This window comes from Amblyomma americanum, chromosome 4 (assembly GCF_052857255.1).
Source record: "Amblyomma americanum isolate KBUSLIRL-KWMA chromosome 4, ASM5285725v1, whole genome shotgun sequence".
Taxonomy (NCBI): domain Eukaryota; kingdom Metazoa; phylum Arthropoda; class Arachnida; order Ixodida; family Ixodidae; genus Amblyomma; species Amblyomma americanum.
In genome coordinates, this window is record NC_135500.1 from 144,063,588 (window position 1) to 144,082,313 (window position 18,726).

The 18,726-nt window shown below is 45.6% G+C and overlaps 1 protein-coding gene across 5 annotated transcripts in view; it reads right to left on the reverse strand.

Annotated features, from left to right (window-relative positions):
* Window positions 1-4,356: 4,356 nt before the first annotated feature.
* capt (adenylyl cyclase-associated protein 1) overlaps window positions 4,357-18,726 on the reverse strand; it is a 32,722-nt gene continuing 18,352 nt past the window's right edge. For all 5 annotated transcript variants that reach the window (XM_077661886.1, XM_077661885.1, XM_077661887.1 and 2 more), the window contains exons 3-12: window positions 17,702-17,779; window positions 17,560-17,613; window positions 16,681-16,770; window positions 16,489-16,574; window positions 15,291-15,396; window positions 13,932-14,106; window positions 10,239-10,414; window positions 9,661-9,784; window positions 5,463-5,689; window positions 4,357-4,934 (exon numbers count right to left, since the gene is read on the reverse strand). In XM_077661886.1, the coding sequence (XP_077518012.1) occupies window positions 4,854-4,934; window positions 5,463-5,689; window positions 9,661-9,784; window positions 10,239-10,414; window positions 13,932-14,106; window positions 15,291-15,396; window positions 16,489-16,574; window positions 16,681-16,770; window positions 17,560-17,613; window positions 17,702-17,779 (1,197 nt within the window). In that variant the 3' untranslated portion in view covers window positions 4,357-4,853. The remainder of the gene's footprint in view (window positions 4,935-5,462; window positions 5,690-9,660; window positions 9,785-10,238; window positions 10,415-13,931; window positions 14,107-15,290; window positions 15,397-16,488; window positions 16,575-16,680; window positions 16,771-17,559; window positions 17,614-17,701; window positions 17,780-18,726) is intronic.

Sequence of the window (18,726 nt, forward strand, 5' to 3'; positions counted from 1 at the left end):
AAAGGTACAAAAAAATCCAAAATGCAAATTTTAACACATATTTTTATGGCTTTGTAATGCCCAGCTATTGCTTTAATTACTGCTTAGCATACTTTTCTCATTGCTGGTGCTTATATGAAACAGTAGTGAAAGCAGGCAAGAATTTCATTTTTTGTTCTTGCAAAAAGAAAAGACACGAGAGTTTTTTTATGGGGCAGTTAAAAGGTCATGAAAAGGCTTCAGTACAGAGGCAGCAACAGAGAATTATTTTCATGATAAGTGATGCGACCAGAAATACTGCTACCAAACAGCAAGGATGAGTACAGAAAAGGCAAATGTGTACTGTTAATTTGAAAGATGCATTGTAAAAAATGAAAAAATGTGCAGCATTGGGTACTTGCACAATTTGCAAGGCCCATGTAACATTTATATACACACTCTTGTTTTTACACATTCCTGCTTCTATATTCCTGTTCCTACATTTCTAGCTGCGTATGTGTAAATGTTCTTCCAGACCTCAACATTGATTGTGATGTGAACTCCTTGGGGAATGGCAACTATTGTGCCAGTTTCGTCATCATAATCAGCCTAATTGTGTTCACTGCAGTATTACAGCGTCTCCGGTTTCACTCCAATTAACCCTGTCTTGTGCCAGCTGTGGCCAATGGGAACTTCCCAAGCTCATCTGCCCACCTGACTCTGTCATAACCTTCTACGCTTGCCTTCTCGTGGATTGCACTCAGTTACCCCAAGGGGCCCTTGGTTATCTGTTTTCACATTACATGCCCTGCCCATACACATGTCTTCTTGATTTTGAACTGTGACATCATTAGCTCGTGTTTGTTCCTATCCAGTCCGCACTCTCCCTTAATAATCTTATTATTTTCTCTATAGATTACTACACTGTCTGTAACTTATGGCTTACGGGGGTTTAACATCCCAAAGCGACACTGGTTATGAGGGATGCCATCGTTAAGGGCTCCGGAAATTTTGACCACCTGGGGTTCTTTAACGTGCACTGACATCGCACAATACCTGGGCCTCTAGAAATTCGCCTCGGTCGAAATTTGACCACCGCGGCCAGGATCTAACCCACATCTTTCGGGTCAGCAGTCGAGCGCCATAACCACTGGCCCACCACAGTGCCTGTCTGTAACTTAATTTCAAGTCTTTTCATTACTCTTCAAGGTATACAATCGTTACATTCCTTTCTCTATGGAGATACAGATAAGCTGTGACTTATGACTCATGAGTATCTCTCATCCGGGTCAGCAGTCACTATTTGCCCCAAGCAGATGTACTATCCCCCTACCAATTCCAAATGCTTCGCTGTCTATAGTAAAACGTACCCTTCACACCCCTCTAGATTGTCTACTGTTATCGCCACATGATGACATGCTACTATACCGTGAGGTTATAAGGGTTGAAAAGAGAGGCTTTAAAACAAAAACAGTAGTGAAGAAAAACAAGAACTGACAACATGCCACTCTTCAGTGGAACAGCGAGAAATGCAGTGAAACTCGGTTCATTCAAAATCCCGAATACTTAGGAAATTTTCTGGGGTGCCATAATTTTGCTGCTTAATTTGAACCGGCAGCTGCACCAATCCCGGTTACTCCGAAGATCTGGGGTGCTTTGTGGGAATGCCCAATGCCAATTTGACCATTAACCCAGTGAAGTGACAGCCCTTTGGAGCCACAAGGCAGCGTCACAAATGAATTCTGATGCTTGATACGCAAAGCACCCCGGTCCTAGTACTCCCAGAACAAAAAAATAATGTCATGCTAGGGCTCATGGACCACCGAAGTGCACACCTGCAAACGAAAAAAACATGCTTCACTGTAGTGCAGCACGAGATATAAGTTTCAGTGTCACATGCTCTTGGTGCTTCGTCAAGGCAGCATCTAGCGGAGGCACTGGCATCAAAGCAGTTCCCGCGCCAACGTCAATGTGCGCATAACGCGACCACTCTTGTTCCTTCGCTGCAACTGGTTGACTGCATGCAATGCAAGCCTGCACCATTTTTTAGCGCAGTGTGCCATGGTTAATGGGTTAGGTTACCATCTCCGATTACCTTCAAGTAATTGCAAAGTTCATCCAATAAAGGTAGTGCGTTCCCACCATGAAATTTTTTGCCTGGCTTCCATTTTCTTGCTTTGCTCGTTTAGTTCGAAAAGAAGCTCAATTTGAATATTTTTTGCAGTCCTAACGACTTTGAATTTACTACGAGGTTTTACTGTGTGTATACAGGAACCATAGTGTGGTTTTCATTTCATGATTCTGGGTCCAGAGCGAATTTTGTGCACTACTAAGATAAGGTAAACTTTTTTTGCTAGGATGTGGCTTTCAGCATTTTTATTTTTGTGATGTATTTATATGAATTTTTTCAAACATATTAGAAATAATTTTGCGACTACTCACAAAATTTCACTGCTATGTCACAAGAAATATATATTTTTCCAATGAATTTTGTGAAAAGGTGCAAAGTTATGAACATGTGGCAGAAGGCTGCATTCCTGCTGTGGTACAGGTCAGAGCATTCTTGGAATGTTTTTCTCGCAAATCACCAATTTTGATTTTGAATTTTTACGATGCAATGTCCATTGACATATTTAGGGTGAGAAGAAAATTTCATACTAGGTAGATATTTCAAAATTCACAAATTCGAGAAAAAAATGTTTGGCTTGCACTATATGGTCCTAGCAGTGCAAAAAAAAGATGGGGTCAAATAGATAAAAAGCCTTGGAGAAATATGCTCCACAAGGAGAGTATATAGCCAGAAAACCGTAACAGAAAAAAAAAGCCCATTGTTTGAGCGTTTCCCCACAATGCACCAACCTTGGGATACCTGTCCTGCTCAAGTAACGAGAAAAGTTAGTCGCCAAGAATCATGATAGCATCCGTCTGCAGTGAAGTGATTTGCACATCATATAAGAGAATGCAATAGAGGAAGCAGCACTATAAAGCATGGGATGCATAATTAATGTGTAATAATTAAAATTAGGGATTGTCACTAATTAATAAGGCCTGGCAAGAGCAGTGGTGACCCACGGTTGGCTCTGCTAGGAACATTACTGTTAAACACAGCAGGAGCATGACGAATATAAGCACCTCTAACATGACCTATAAGATCAAATAACAGTGGTTTGGTTGCTTTAAGAGCTAGGGCTCGTGTGAATTGAACAGTTGACACACTGCTACTTTATTAGAAAGTTTTAGTCGAACATATACCGCTTACCACAACCAATATGAATGAGGGAATGTCCCGGTAGGTCAGATGCGGACACACCTGGGCTATCTGCACAGTGGCTTGTGGTAGTGGGAAGCAGTAACACGAGGAAGTACTATTAGCCAAGTGAAAGGTCTGTATTGGTCCTACCCATATTGCGCTATCAATACTGTTATCACACAGTGTGAAAATGAAAGCACACCTATCAAGCTAAGTGATAAGTTGGACAGATTTGCTATGCACCTTCAGTCTTGAAAGGAATGTGCTGTAGCGCTACAGGTGTTGAGCATTACTTTTTAGTGTAGCAGTCAAGCACCCTACAACCTGCCTGTTCATCTGGCAGCTGGTCAGCAAAAGCATGCCAAACCTTTGCACTGTGACCTACATTTGTAGGTTACTTGGATGTTTTGAAACTAAAATGTAAAATGACACACATGTGCACCGCAAAGAAATCACTCCTGCTCGCAGGATATACGTCACATTCAGCCTGTTATTGACCTTTTAACCTGAAGGTCCCTTTGTAATGCCAAGACAATGCCGCTTTTCATCATGTTCACTGTACTGGCTAGACTTCAAAATGCTTGCATAGCATTGCTGTTTAAACACAGCAGCAGCCAAGTGTGTTACTCGAAGATCGCGAAACAGTCCGATCTATTAATAATTCGACAGATAAATATTTGAAGGGGACACTTAAAAGTGTCTAATCCTTTTATCAGTACGATATAAGCTCATTAAAATTAAAGTACAGTTCGTTTCTGCAATGACTCCACCAAGTAAAGGATTCCACAAGGGGGCTGCTGGAAGGCTTCGGTCAGGTTGAAGTTTGCTTCACTTCATGACAGTGCACCAAATGTGTTTTTTTTTGGCATGAGAGCGGTGTCACTCAGAAAAGAGACTATTGGAGACCAAAGGCCAACCTCAGCCATACTCCACATGCAAATCTCCACCAGTCTTACAACCAATGTGGCGCTGCATCAAAAAAAAAATCGCAGAAATGTCTTTGGCAGCAGCACTTGCAGGGGTGCTTCCTTTCACCCTTTCTTTCGATAGTTGCTTGCACAAGCAACTATACTTCAGCATAAACAAGCGCTACTTGCTAAAGCTGCAAAAACCTATACTTTGTCTTAATAGAAAACAAAAAAATTAGATGCCCGCCCCACAAATCTTTATTGAGCAATCAATTGCAAATCTCGCACAAGCTCCACGCGCACCCCACAGATTAAAAAAAAAAAAGGCCTTTCAGAATCACATCATTCCACACATTCTTGATGAGAATGTTTTTGTTTCCTTATTTCCCCATTTCTGACTAGTTAAAAAAAAAATTACAGCAGAGAGAAAGACAAAGGTTAAGTGTAAAAGTGCAAAAGGTTATGTCAGAAAAAGAAAATCGGAGCAGCTTGGCTGATGAGGGCAGCTCACAAGCTTATAAATAGGGAGAAAAAAAAAAACTTGGGCCACTGCAACTTTGCTCGTATGCTGCATGCCGCCTGGCCCAGGCAGCAGGCGTGTGCCAGCGGCAGCGGAGGAAAGTTTCTGAAGGAACCCTGCTCCACATCAGTACGGACTAAGGGAGCGGTGCTAGTTCCTCTTCTGCCGTGGATAACGACGATGAGGTGTTGGAAGACATGCGACACCTCTGCTGGAACTATGCCTTTTCAATGACTGCCGTCGTCAGGCTCTTTCCGTTCCAGGTGGACTTGTACTGCTCCGGCACAGGTATCTCCATCTGCGACAGCCACAGCCTTGGTTAGAAACCACACCCTCTGACACTACACTAGAATTTGACAGAAGTTGATGTCGTTGCATCTGACTCCCAGGTCCACGTCACAAATTCATGTCTAGCAGATGATAATGACAAATGCATTAATATACCTCAGTCTTTGAACCGAAGTATATAAACGAGATGGCCATGTCATCTGTGAAGAGATTTTCCCAATGCAAGTGCGAAATCTGTTTTGGAGTTGCCTCTGCAGGTCATGAAAGTTCTGCACATGAAAGAATCTACGGCCAGTGAAGCAAACACCTAGCTATCAAATCCACACCAACTTCCCCAGCACCACATTTCTCTGGCTCTTACCTGTTAAGGAAACTCTACATTCGATAATGAAACACTGACAAAACTATGGCTGCATACCAGAAAAGCAGCTGCAGTGCACTGAGATACCAGATTCGGAAGGGACGATTTTTGTCTCGTTCTTCCAACCCAACATGCAAGCTGTGGAGTAAAAAAAGCCGACACGTGGCTGAAGCTTACGTAGTCGCCGCTGGGAGTGGGCACAGAAACATTCACTTCGGATGACTTCGAGGTGACCACCTCGACATCGAGGGACTTGTCCGACAGGTAGATGTGAGCACCATCTGTCTTGTCCACGGCAATGGTAGGCACCCGGCCCATCGACTGCGCCTTGACGCTCTGACAGTTGATGAACTCCACCACTGACACAATGTCCTCAAACACTACCGCAGTCTTCTTGCAGGAGTCTGCAATTGCAACAGCGCAAAAAACCACCACCCACTTACTTAGCGCCAGAGTGAGAGGTGCAAGACTACCACAAGGCTTTTGCCTCAGAGGGCGTAACAAAAAAACTGGCCACACAACAGCAGATTTTGATATATTTAACAAAGTGTGGAAGACTATGGGCTACCGTAAAAACCGGAATATAGGTCGAACTTTTTTTCAAAAAACCATGGTGAAAAGTCGACCCCCGTCTTATATACCGGTCATTGGCGGAAAAAATACGGAAGTCTTGCAACAATGGGTGGCTGAAGTCAACAGCCTCCATCACCATCGCCATCAGCAGCAGTGCCGCCATTTTGCGTTTCAGTAGATGCAAAGCGGAAGCTAACGGCAATTTACCGTCGCCTTCAAGAAAAACACGATTGAGTACGAGGAAGCTCACGGGAGCCTGGCGGCACAGCGCGATTTTGGAGTATCCGAAAAGAGCATTCAGTACTGGCGGAGGCAGAACCTGCGTAATGTATCGAGAATAGGAAGGAAACGTTGCGCTGCGAGCAAGATCGCTGCCTGTGACTGCCGAATGCATCCGCGTGAAAGCGGCAGAGATCGCGCGTGCCTCTAGACTCACGAGGGCGCAATTCAAAGGCTCGCCATCCTGGTTGCGGCGATTCATGAAGAGGAGGGCTTTGCTCTACGGCGCCGTACTTGCCTGTGCCAGAAACAAACACGCGGGCCGATTGGTGCACGATATTGTTAAAAAATTTGCCGGGTGTACATACAAGCAGCATTTAAATGAAATTAAATACTGTCACCATTGTGCAACCTCTCGAGTCGCATTTGTTTCAAAGTAAGGATGTCTTTCGGTACTTTTCCCATTGAAAAAAGATCTTTTTCATTTTTAGAATTGGTTAGTTAGGGGGTCGACCTATATTCCGGTCCGACCTATAGTCCGTTTTTACGGTAGTTCGCAAAACACTGAGCTTTCACAGACTACGAGAAAACAGATAGGAAAGTATCATGTTTTGGCGGTATATAGTGATCACGTTGACAGTTTAATAACGAAAAAAAATCCGGGCACTTTGCGATTTTTACAACAGTTGTCTTTGCATTTCACTGCTAAAAAAATTAAGAAGTTTTAAAACTAACAGCAAAAGCCAACTTGGAATAACTCCTTCAGGTACTGCATTCATAATTGTGGGTACAACCTGAACATCAAATTCTCGTGGACGCAATAAGGATGTGCCAAAGTCTAAAAAAATCTATAGAACCATCTCAAGCCAGGCGAGTAAAGTGAACACAGAAAGACGTTAAAATGTTAGATATCTTAATGGTTTAATGGCAGTTCTCGAGTTATTTGTTTATTTTGCAAGCGTGTGCTATAAAATGCATAAAATGTGCTAATTTGTTTAAACAGTGACTTGTTTGTTTACACAATGAGCCCACTTATAACACCCACAGAATGCTCGCTTATTATAAACAAGGGCGATACTACCATCAAATTATGTATTGGGGCAATGACACTGCATCTCAGATACAACAAACAAGTGTGGCCACACAACTCTGTTACAGACAACCAGGAGACGCTGTGAACTCGACCCTGACGTCGAAAACCTCTGTTTCTTGCAGGAGCGGAGAGTAACGAGCGCCTCCAAGCCTCCATGACAGTTCCTTACCCCCCCCCCCCCCCCCCCCCCTTTTAAGGAAGGAATGAGACTACCCACAAGCAAAAAAATAATACGCAATGCATGGAACACTGACGAAACGTTTTGCCAGATGCAGCCATCAAAAACGCATTCCTTGAAAGGCGGCGCCTATAGCGCTGGTGAAATGTGCAGTAAGCTTCGAGTTACTGTCCTTCTATGCATGACCAGGGATGGCAGCGACCGGTGGCCACCATGTGTCACCGGGAAGACTCGCAAAGCGCAGTGCTTTTGAAGCTACAATCTAATGAGCTACGGGCACAACGCAAAGGTCTGGACGATGTGTGACATTTTTTTTGATGACTGTTCAACCAGGCATAAATTTAGAGGTGTGGGGATGAAAGGTGACTTGGTTGCCAAGCGACTTCGCACCACTCCTCCTCTGACTGCGGTGACCATGTTTTTCTGCCACCGAACACGTTGAGCCAGACCTACCACTTGACACTGGCATAATTCATGTGCTTGAGGTGTCCTATCGGTGCCGCCGCGTTAAAAGTGCATACTGACAGCAATTGAGTGACCAAATGCAGACGTCCCAGTTCGAGTAACTCTCTTCCCCGCCATGGATAAGTTCACATGAATGGAACTCACTATGGGGCGCAACAAAAATTGCTTCCATAAGGCAGAGTTTTTGATCCCAGGAAGGATGCTTCCATAGAACACCCACATTATCAGACGCATTCGGATTTGTGGCAACATGTTGTCGATGCGCAGCTAGCCCGACGTGATGTCACCTGGGATGACTTAGTTTGTGAGAATGATGACGCCGACTTTGGAGTACATGAACTATGAACAATCTCGCATTGCCAGGAATCTGACTATGACGAGGAGGTCAACCTACCACAGCTGCCGTGGAAGCTTCCGCTGCTATTAGTTAAACCGCATCCCTAAAGCAGCTTGCAAAGCAAACCCCTAAAGCAAATTTCCGGAGCCGTTCACTACGGCGTCCCTCATAGCCTGAGTCGCTTTGGGAAGTTAAACACCATAAACCATCTCTATGTAGCCCATTGCTACAGGCGCGCTTATAGGTGCTGGCTCCGAAGTTTCATCCTCATCTGATTCCTCCGCGCCACTCTCGTCCCACACATCAGAAACGATGCCCTCATCCGTGCACGGTTCCGCGGTGTCGGCGTCGTCATCGAGAGAAATAAAATTACCCCAACTAATGTCATGACCCCCCATGTCGGAATCGACGACGCACTGCCACAAATCGCCGCCGGGCTAGTCATCTTCCGGAAGCATCAGGCTCTGCATCAGACACTGTGTTGAGGAAGCCGGCCTTGCGGAAGCAGTTCCGCTCGCCAGGGGCCGTCACCTCTGCCCAGGCTGCTTTCATCATCTCTACCGCTGAATAGAATGGAAATGGGCACGGTGTTCCCGTTCGCCATCCCAGGGCCCAAGATTTGAACGAAGCCAACGAAACGTCCACACCGCAACATGAGCGACAAAAGCGCGCGATGGGGTAGATGCACAAAGAGCACAGGAGGCAATCAAGCCAATCAAGCTAAAGATACAGACGCATAGCGCCAGCGGAGAGACCAATGAGGGACGTCTGTGAGCGTCAGTGCAGCCACCTCTTGGCTCCCACGGAGGGCCTGCTTCACGGAGCGTAGCCTCCATGATTGGCACTGACGGCGGCGCGGTTGATCGCGAAGGCCGTGCGCAGATTTGCAAGAGAGTGAGGAGAGGGGAGCGGAGTTGCGAGGAGGGGCTGAAGGGCGATCTTGGGAGGCACGTCGGCGGGGAAAGGGTAGCTCACTTGAGAGCGGCACGAAACGGGGAGGGCAGTTTGCCTGCGATGATGCTCGGGAAAACATACCGCGCGCCGGGCGCACAAAGGGATCGGAGGCAGGTTATCTTGCATCGTGGCGCCGGGTTTATGCCGTCCGTTCGCTGTAACTGATCAGCAGGGCTTAATGACGTTCTTTATACGTGTGATTTTGTGCCATTGAAACAATGTATATTTTGACAGTCGCACAGATCTCATTCGTTATAAGCAAAAGTTCGGCTTAAGTGGGGTGGTTATACGTGGGCTCGACTGTAATCCGACAGTGGTAGTTGTTTCATAGTTGAAAAAGACACAAATCAATGCCTTTTATCCGCTGTGGAGAAGTTAGCACAGCGACACCTCAAAACACACTGAAGGCTGGGTTCTCGCTTAGCTTGTAAAACTGCAAGAGAATGCTGTAGTTTCAACAATTAAGATAGCCTAGTGCAAAGCGCACACGAGTTGACTCACAGGCAGCCAGTGAGGCTATGTTCCAACCAATTATTGACGGTAATCCCAGCCTCACCAATAATGATGGAGTTGACCTTCCCCTTGACCTGGATGATGGAGTTGACACACTTGTAGACGCACACAGACTGGTTCATCTGTGTCTGGTCCAACACAATGTTCTGGTTGTTCACCTGGTACTCCTGCATACAAAGAGGCAGACAGATGCATACATGTAAAGATGTGCAAACTTAAAATAAAAACTAATGCACTAGCAATGGCTGGGCTACTGTGTTTTGACACTCACTGTGTTTATCAAAGGCTTGCCAAGTTGAAACACAAATGCCAACAGAAGCAATTGAGCAACTAAACAAACACAAGCTTCCAGCTCCTTGCAATGTTCTATAGTCCAGTGCTGAAAACAACGCTGCCTGATGAGAAACACTGGCTTTGCTATTTCACCTTCCAATCAAGGTGCCAAACAAGAGGTCTCCTCCTGCTCTTCAGTAGATGACTCACTCTCCACACAAACTTAAGCAACATAAAAGATAAGCTCATGGCCTTCAGACTGAGTATTTACCAAGCTGTGGTGTGCTTTCATTAAAAAAAAAGAAAAAGCCTTTAGAATTCCTCTAAAGGAACAGCAACAGTACTCACCACACACCACTTCTTTCCTTCCAGCTCCAGCCTGGGGGGCTTGGTGACCTCCTGGGAAGGCCGAGAGCCAAACCGCGTGGGCGGCTGTGGCGCCGCTCCCTTGGGAGCCGCAGGTGCCTGCGCCCTGAGGGCTGGGTTCTTGTGTGTCATTTGCTCACTGCTCACCTTCTTCAGCCCTGCACAGTCATCACGAACTTTTGCACGAGCGTCCTGCTGTGCACTCACTGGTAATATCTGCCTACATGAACCTCAGGGCACCTTTGACAACATTCACAGGTGTCTGAAACTTGGGCTCCATTGCGTTCAAATGTTTCTACCCTGCTTTGGCCCCTTCAGTTTGCTTCCCCGCAATGGTTTGGAGAAACTTTATTGATCTAAACGATCAAAAGGATGGGATTAGTAGCCCCTTAACGGAGGGCGACCTCTCCCGCCCAGTCCACAAGCATGGCTTGGTGTTCTTGTCCGGCTCCCTCAGGAGCCTAAGATGGTTGAAGGCCTTTTGGAGGTGGATTTTTTTTACAGTACCATAGGATTTGTTATTCTATCACTTATGTGACCGCAATGCGTCCTCCCTACAGTTACCTTAAAAAGGTTGAGACATCAAATTTTTAATCTATAAAAGCTTGTTATGGGCTTCCTCTGTGTGTAATGTCACCTATGGCCAAGTATTGGATGCAACCAATGTTTAAAATATACTTTAATTTTAAGAACGCACGCAAAGCAAGAAAGCATCACGTAAGAAAGAGAAATCCCTGCGACGCAGCAGCGAGCTGGCGTGCGGAGGCATCTCACTGTCGATGGGTCCATATGGAAAATTTCCAGTTGAAACCAACTAGTGAAAAACAAATTCTGTTTTCGTCACCCATCGGGCCCGACCAATTGAGCCCATCTGGTACTTCCAATTAGAAATAATTAGTCACCCAACCAGACCAAATGGACCACCAACTGAACTCAAACGGCATATGTATTCGACTCGATCAAATGGTTTGAACTGGCCAGCAAAAAAAAAAAATTCATTTGGAACCAACTGGCCTTTCTTCTATGACTGCTGCAAGACTTCTGCCACATTGCTACATGGGAATTTATATTGTAATTTCACGCTGTTATGAAAATCAAGCGAGGCCAACAAGCATGCATTTCACACAGGAAAACATAGACACTGTGTACACTTACACAAGTTCTCAACATGTATCCATCCACAAACACTTTTGCATCACTTATATACTCCACTCATGAGACCCTCTAGCTGGAGCCAGCAGCGGTTGACCATTAAGCGAAGTTACCTAGTTTAAGAATGCCCACGGTGATGGTGGAGATGATGAAAACAATTCAAGAGATAGTATATCTTTTACAAGAGCCTACTTAATCTAATGTTCTGTTTTATAGCCTGCTAAATATATATACAGACCTCAGTGAAAGACATCAATAACTTCCACTCAGATTTTCCAATTGGATTGGAGCCAGCTGGAGCTTCCAGTTGGGAGATCAGCTTCCACATGGTTTTCCGATTTCCAACTCCAATTGGTTTCAAATGGTTCCAGTTGGGTGATCCGACTGGGAGTGCCAAAACCAATTGGAACATCACAAACCATTTGGGTAATCCAATTGAAAATGCAGAACCAACTGGAATGCCCAGCTGGAACTAGGGAAACCAAATGGACTGATCAGTTGGATTCATGAGCCCAATTGCCTGAACAAGTGGGTCCAACTGGTTTCAACTGGAACCAAATGGTATGCCCAATTGGACCCATTATTTTTTTTTACTGGGTTATCTGCATTCATTTGGTGAATGCATGTACTGTTTGCTAAACAAGCAGCAGATATTGTAATCAGCAGCCACAGGACCCTGAGCACCCTCACTGCGCAGGCGGAGCTAAGTGAAGACAGCAGCGGGTATTGGTCGGTACGAACAGTGAGGCATCGTGTCGCTGTAGTGTGACAGGGGAATTGGTCGACTCGCGCTCTAAGCTACGGGCCATAGACACATCCGCCGAGCATCGGCATCGGCGGAGTGTGGCACAGCAAAATACAACACAGAAACCGCGTTGGCATACGCGATACGCCGACTGAGATCGGCCGAAGCGTGCCACTTGGTTTCAGAACTCGCGTCGTCTCTCGCTCGCTTGGCTTTTCTCAGCACATCGCAGTACCGGCAAAGTCTGCAGGCATACCGAAAGGCGCTGGTATGCATAGCATGAGTACGAGAGCAGACAACACAGCAATCCATACGTCACAGCTTTTGGTGCCCATGTGACCAGAGTTGCTGCTATTCCCTTATCATGACGTCATAGCACACCCCGACGCTCAGAAACCGAAATCGCTCAGTGTAAATAATGCAATAATAAATTATTTAGCGTGCATACATGAATCGCGGACCACGTATCACGAGTCCTGGCCAATGCGCAAAGTTTGAAACCAAGAACATGCCGACCAAAAATTTAGTGCCTTTAACTAATAATGGAGGGCGCCTGCGTCGCAGTGACGGTAGCACCAGACATCGTGATTGCTGCAGGCGCAGGAGACAACCTTCTCTATTTCAATCAGCCGCTCGGGAACCTGCAGCATGCAGAAATTTCGGCGCGGCGCTCCGCTCTCGAGGCAAGGGGAGGCCTCGTGGGAACATTTTCTCGTGAGCTCATCCCGTCCAGCATCGCAGCTTCTCCTTTGCCCTAGTGAGGGAGAACATTTGCTAGTAACCTGGTGGATCGGACGACCCAGACTCCTTACTGTATTCTGTTGCTAGCTGGGTGTTGCAGAAATAAGTGCCTTTCTGTGCGAGATCGTGTCCATTTCTTTGTTTCCCTTAGAGCAAGGCCCGCCATGGTCGGTGTGCACTTGGTAGCGCGCGCACACACAGGAGACGGAGTGCCAGAGGCAGAGGCCTTACGCAACTATGTGAGCAGAGGTTAAGCGGGGAAAACGTATTTACCCCCTATTTAAACCCCACAGCACATGCTTCTGTTCGGGACAAAAAAAAAAGAAGACATGGGTGCTGCTATGCGATAGTCAGTGGACACCGACACTGCTATGTTTGTGTCTTGCCCCTCAGTCACCTTTCAGCAGGAAATTTTCTGAGGAAAAATCATGAAAAACTCAAATCGTTCAAGCAGGGCGGTGACGGTCTATTTTTGCGTTTCTGCACCCCTATGCGATCGGATTAATTTTTTTCACTGTCAAAAAACCAAGAATTGCATTGCACAAATAAGGCCCCCTCCAAGAGTCCCCCATAAATCCACCCCTGGCGACACACCATTTGACTACAGATCTCCGGAACATGCAGTAGAGTCTCAATGATACAATTGCAGCTAACTGAAATTCATAAAATTCTACAACTGAAGCGTACAATGTGCAGGAGCTCACCAGAGCAGTAGCCAGCATCGTGCAGTGTGCACATTGCTGATGCTGCTATTGCCTGTTGCACCGTTGTGCAACTGGCGGTGCAACAGTGAATGGTGGTGAGCAGCCCTTAATTAATCCTGTGAGTACATTTCTTGTGTATTGCATGCACATTGTTTTTGAACACAAATTTCAGGTGATACGAATCTTTTTCATTACCCCCTGAGATATGTACCAAGAAGATTCTCATGTACTATCTGCTGAATAGACTTCTGCTCTGCAATAGTCACTTTTGTGGCATACTCATGTGTGTGTAACCCATTAGAAAATAAAACAGCATGTATGCAATCAGCTGACCTTTGCTGATATCCTCTCCTTTGTTGAGGTCCCGGAACAGGGCAGCCCTGGGGTCCTCGGCAGGAACCTGGTTGTTCATGAAGTCAGCTGGTGGTGGTGGTGGTGGCGGCGGGGGACCCCCTGCAGCTGGTGCTGCTCCACGAGTGCCAGCAAAGGCCGCAGCGGCATCGCCACCCTGCAAACACACACATGTAGCAACACACGACCAGTATACATAGAAAAAATTGCTGGCAGTTCAGCATTGCTAAGCACGAAATATTGTTCGAAAGCAAGTTTTTTCAGATAGACACCACCGCCATCTGTTGCTGTGAAGGCCCAGGCGCACTATCCATTTCAGAGCAGACCGAGTCGCCCCAGTCTTGTCACTCTCGTTTTGAAATCTCAGGCATGTTACTGATCTCCTCTGCTGAGTAACTTTTTCATCGTCATTGCCAATTTACCCAAACAACGCCAGCGCACTATTGCTAAAGTGCTGCGTTTCTGCAACAAAGTTGTAAACGCCAGCGCGTTTTGCTCCAGTGCCGCATATCCCAATGGACATTAAAACTCCCAGAGACGTCCTGTAGAAGTTGAGGACATCTGCAGCACATCCATGGAGTTCCAGAGCCCATTGGGTTTCTGCCAACGCATGCAGCGCACATCTCTCTGTCACTACCGCCACGTAGCTCTAAGTGTGAATGACGTGTCCACTGACACGGGGAGGCAGTTATGCACATTTCGTTTCCTTCCGTGACTGTCTCAGAAGCTTCATGTCCACCTGCGGGTTTTGTGAGGTAGGAGGCTAATAGTGCTTTTTACTTATTTACGTTGCCCCTAAAAACCCTGATAAAGACAATGACATGCAATGCACAGCACGAAAGCGTGGCAGTTCAACACAAGGCGTGGTCGGTTGTGGTGATAGCATAATGCTCTCATGCAATGGCCAGCGAAGCTGATCTGTTCACGCCAATGCGGGATCGAAACCCAGTCGCTGCAATAATTATTTCTGCGAGTATCTGAGCAGATTCAGACAAACGTTTTCAGGATTGCTAGTTTGCTAGTGAGGTAGTGCTTTCGCACTAAAAAATACTGCTGGTGTACTCATTCCCTGAGTGCAGCTGTAAGCATCAAATATTTGCAACATACTGCCATCTAGAGCTGAAAGGAGAAACTTAGCCAGTCAATTATCTAGCATGGGTAGCTTCTGCTCCACTGCCTGCCAATTAAGTGTCACCAAGTCAGAACCCATTGAACCGCATCACACCTCATCAAAATCCATTAACCCTGGTTGCTGCGTGGAAGGGACACATGCATACACCCTGTGAGTCTTCCATAACATGACCATAAACAAAGCACACAACAGGACTGAGCGTCCTTTACCCTGGGGTTCCACACCAGTCCAGTCAGGTGATGCTCCTTGACAAAAGCCTGAAGCTCGGACAGCACAGTGAGCCACGAACGAGCCCAGTCCACGTGGGTCTTGTCCCTGCACAAAGAGGGGGAGGGGGCACAAACCCGCCTTCAATCCACTTGCACTCCTCCAGCTAAGGAGGTCAGCAGCTTATTTCATCGGAGTTAGTGGTTCTTTACCTCGGACACCATCTTCCTATTCTAGGTATTTCTGACAAGCCACACCTATGGCAATTCAAGGCAGCAACAGCCTTAGCTAGCTACACCTCGCTCACTACAAAAGAGGCCTACCAATTGTAAGAAACCGTCTGTTCATCTTTGTGGCTGGGTTAACCAATTCTCATGTTCACAATTTGTCAGCGAGTCATGCCATAGTGGAGGGCTCTAAATTAGTTTTGAACAATCTGGGGTTCTTTAATGTGTACTATCACTGCGCAGTTCTGCATCAAAATGATGCAACCGGGATACCTCATCCTCAGGAGGCAAACACTTCACGCACATCGAGAGTCACCTTTGTGGCAATGGTAAGACAGTTGCACGGCTAAAGAAAAATTATCACGGTTATCTGGCTATATTACAAAGTAAAACTCATGCCTTGAGCAGTGCTTTGCACTGATACTACAGATATGATGGACATTTTTAGCATTAAATGCCAATACATCTCGCAAATAGGCAAAACTAAAAAGAACTACTTCTACCAAAACGGAACTTTGCTGCACCATGGCAACCCACTGTAATGGCTCAGTGGTTATGACGCTCAGCTACTGAGCTGGAGTTCCTGGGTACGAACCTGGCCACAGTGACCGCATTTTGAAGGAGGCTAATGCAAAGGCGCTCATGTACTGTGCGATGTCAGTGCATGTTAAAGATCCCAGGTGGTTGAAATTATTCCGGAGCCCTCCACTACAGCACCTCTTTCTCTCTTCTTTCACTCCCACCTTCCTCCCTTCCCTTAGGGCAATTCCTTTTCTCAAAAACGAAAACAAATTTACCATGGCAAGAAAAACTTTGCAGTCTTGCCATGACATGAGGAATTGGAATACAGTACCTAATTAAATGTGAGCTTAGAAAATGCCATTGTACTACAAAAACAACATGCAAAGACCTTGAAAGTTTGTCTCACAGAGTGAAAGAAAAGTAGGATAATTCCGTATAGCAGATAACTCACTTTTCCTTGTAATCCACTAGAACCCTGTTTGTGTAGAACTGGCAAGCATCACTCATCTCCTTAATGTAAGGAGCTGGCGCCGGTGCCTGTTGGTGTCAAAGAAGTGAAAGATCAGATCCCACAAACCAACCAGCAAATTCCCAATTACTCCTCAGTAAGTAACGGTCCACATGAGGCAAGAAGAAAACTCACAACTGTCACCCATCCAAGGGCTGGAATGGATTCGCTGATCGCCGACAAATGGTTGAAAAGCTTGCTGGTGCGGTTCTTCTCCCTGAAGTCCTATAGAGTGCGAAAAGAAAAAAAGACAGTAAAAGATAAATGCTAAAGGCATCACCGTATAATCTCATGCACGGGATAAGGGCTAGTCGGTACACGGTTCAAACTGAAGGCAGAGTGCACGAAAGACGGGACTAAGAAAAAGACAAACACAGCGCTGTGTTTGTCTTTTTCTTAGTCCCGTCTTTCGTGCGCTGTGTCTTCAGTTTGTATCATGTAAGGGCCGCACCTGTGGGCAGCACCCCGTTTTGGACTAGATAATTGGAAAAAAAAAAAAAATAGTCAGATGTTTTTCTTTATTAGTGTTTGGGCCACACCTTCAAAATTCACACCCAAATTAAAAAAAGAATAAGTGGGGCCTTTACAGGAGTTCATAAGGTATACTGTGAGAAACCACAGAACTGATTTCTTCTCAATAGCTATGAACAATGATGAGCCACTGAGACATATAATAACAACACAGAAAAAAGGCAGTAAAAAAAATTATACTGTCAGCTAAGTTTCAAAGTTTTAGCAAGGTCAAACAAACAGGCTAATGTTGCAAACATACAAGTTTTGTCAATACACTAATGTACCACCAGTACCATGCCTTCTTTGCATTTAATCTAGCTGAATTTGTGTACTTTAGTTCCCTAACCGTCATTGTGTATCAGAGATAGTAATGATTAAGCTGCCCTAACAAATAGTCCCCAAAATTTGCCAAGATCAGTCCTCAGCGTCCTTCAGGTTACCAAGAATAGCCAACCACAGCAGACAAAACCTGCAACGCATGCTATAAAAGGAAAAAGGTACCTGGATTGCCTGGATCTGCTCGGAAGTCGGCTTCAAGAGGGTAACAAGGCCATGCTGAAGGCAGCAAAGGAGAGAGAGAGAGGACACCGTTTATGAGCTTCCAGCATAAGATGCAAACACAAATGATGCAACAGTTGCACACCTTGTCGGGCTGACGAGACTTGGCGGCAAGGTCCAGGAACTGTCGCTGTGTCAGCAGGGCTTTCTCCACCATGCTTGCCTACAAGTTTGAGAAGAATGCTTTCTCATACACGGCAAATTCTCAAGAGCTATTTAAAGCTTGCAGTGGGGCTTAGTTCATTCCTGGCTGTTTACCACTAGCTGCAGCAGGACGATGCAGTAAAGTAGCTGACAGTGCTAGTTTAAGGATATTGCTGCTTGACCTCAGTTTGCGTGCAGAAACTGGAGTTTGGTTTTTGCCAAGCTAGAGCACCGTGTAATTTGTAGGGAATGCCACATAGCGGAGTGTTAACCAGAAAGAAATTGCCTACAGCAAAGGGGTGGTAAAAATAAAGCATAAGAAATAGAAGACTACGAACTAAGCCAGTCTGACTCAAATGAGGCCAGAATGACCAGACCATGCAATAATCAGACATCAAGATCTGACTACTAAAGTATTGGACCATACTGGGAATAACCACAAAATCACACAAAAAAAATTGGTACAACAGACAAATTAGAATGCAAAAGTTTACAGTGCACAACATTTTGCTATTCCCTTTCGTTTTTTCGGAAAACAATTTTTTTTAGCGCTCTGCAGCCCCTCCGCCCCACGACACATTATGTTCTACTGTCAAGAAATGTCTGAATTTGTGCGTATACATTCTGAACCTATTTCACAAAAATAACATGAATGGCTCAAAAACTTCAGGGTTTCACTCAAGTCACACATTCACGCTCATGGAATTTAAGCTCTATTATTCAAAAGAATACAGTTATGTCCAATTGTTTTCTCTATAATCTGAAGCTGTTGCTGCAACGAAAGCTCAGATACAGCATCATTCAATAAAATATTCCACATTTGCTGCAGCTTCTGTCGCAACTTCTGTGTGTGTTTGCATCAGTTTCTCTGAAATTGCCAGTCTATGAAACACCATATTCGGACTGATAGCTGCAGTAGCAGGCACCCGCTATGCTGTGACAGTGCCGACATTTGCATATATATCA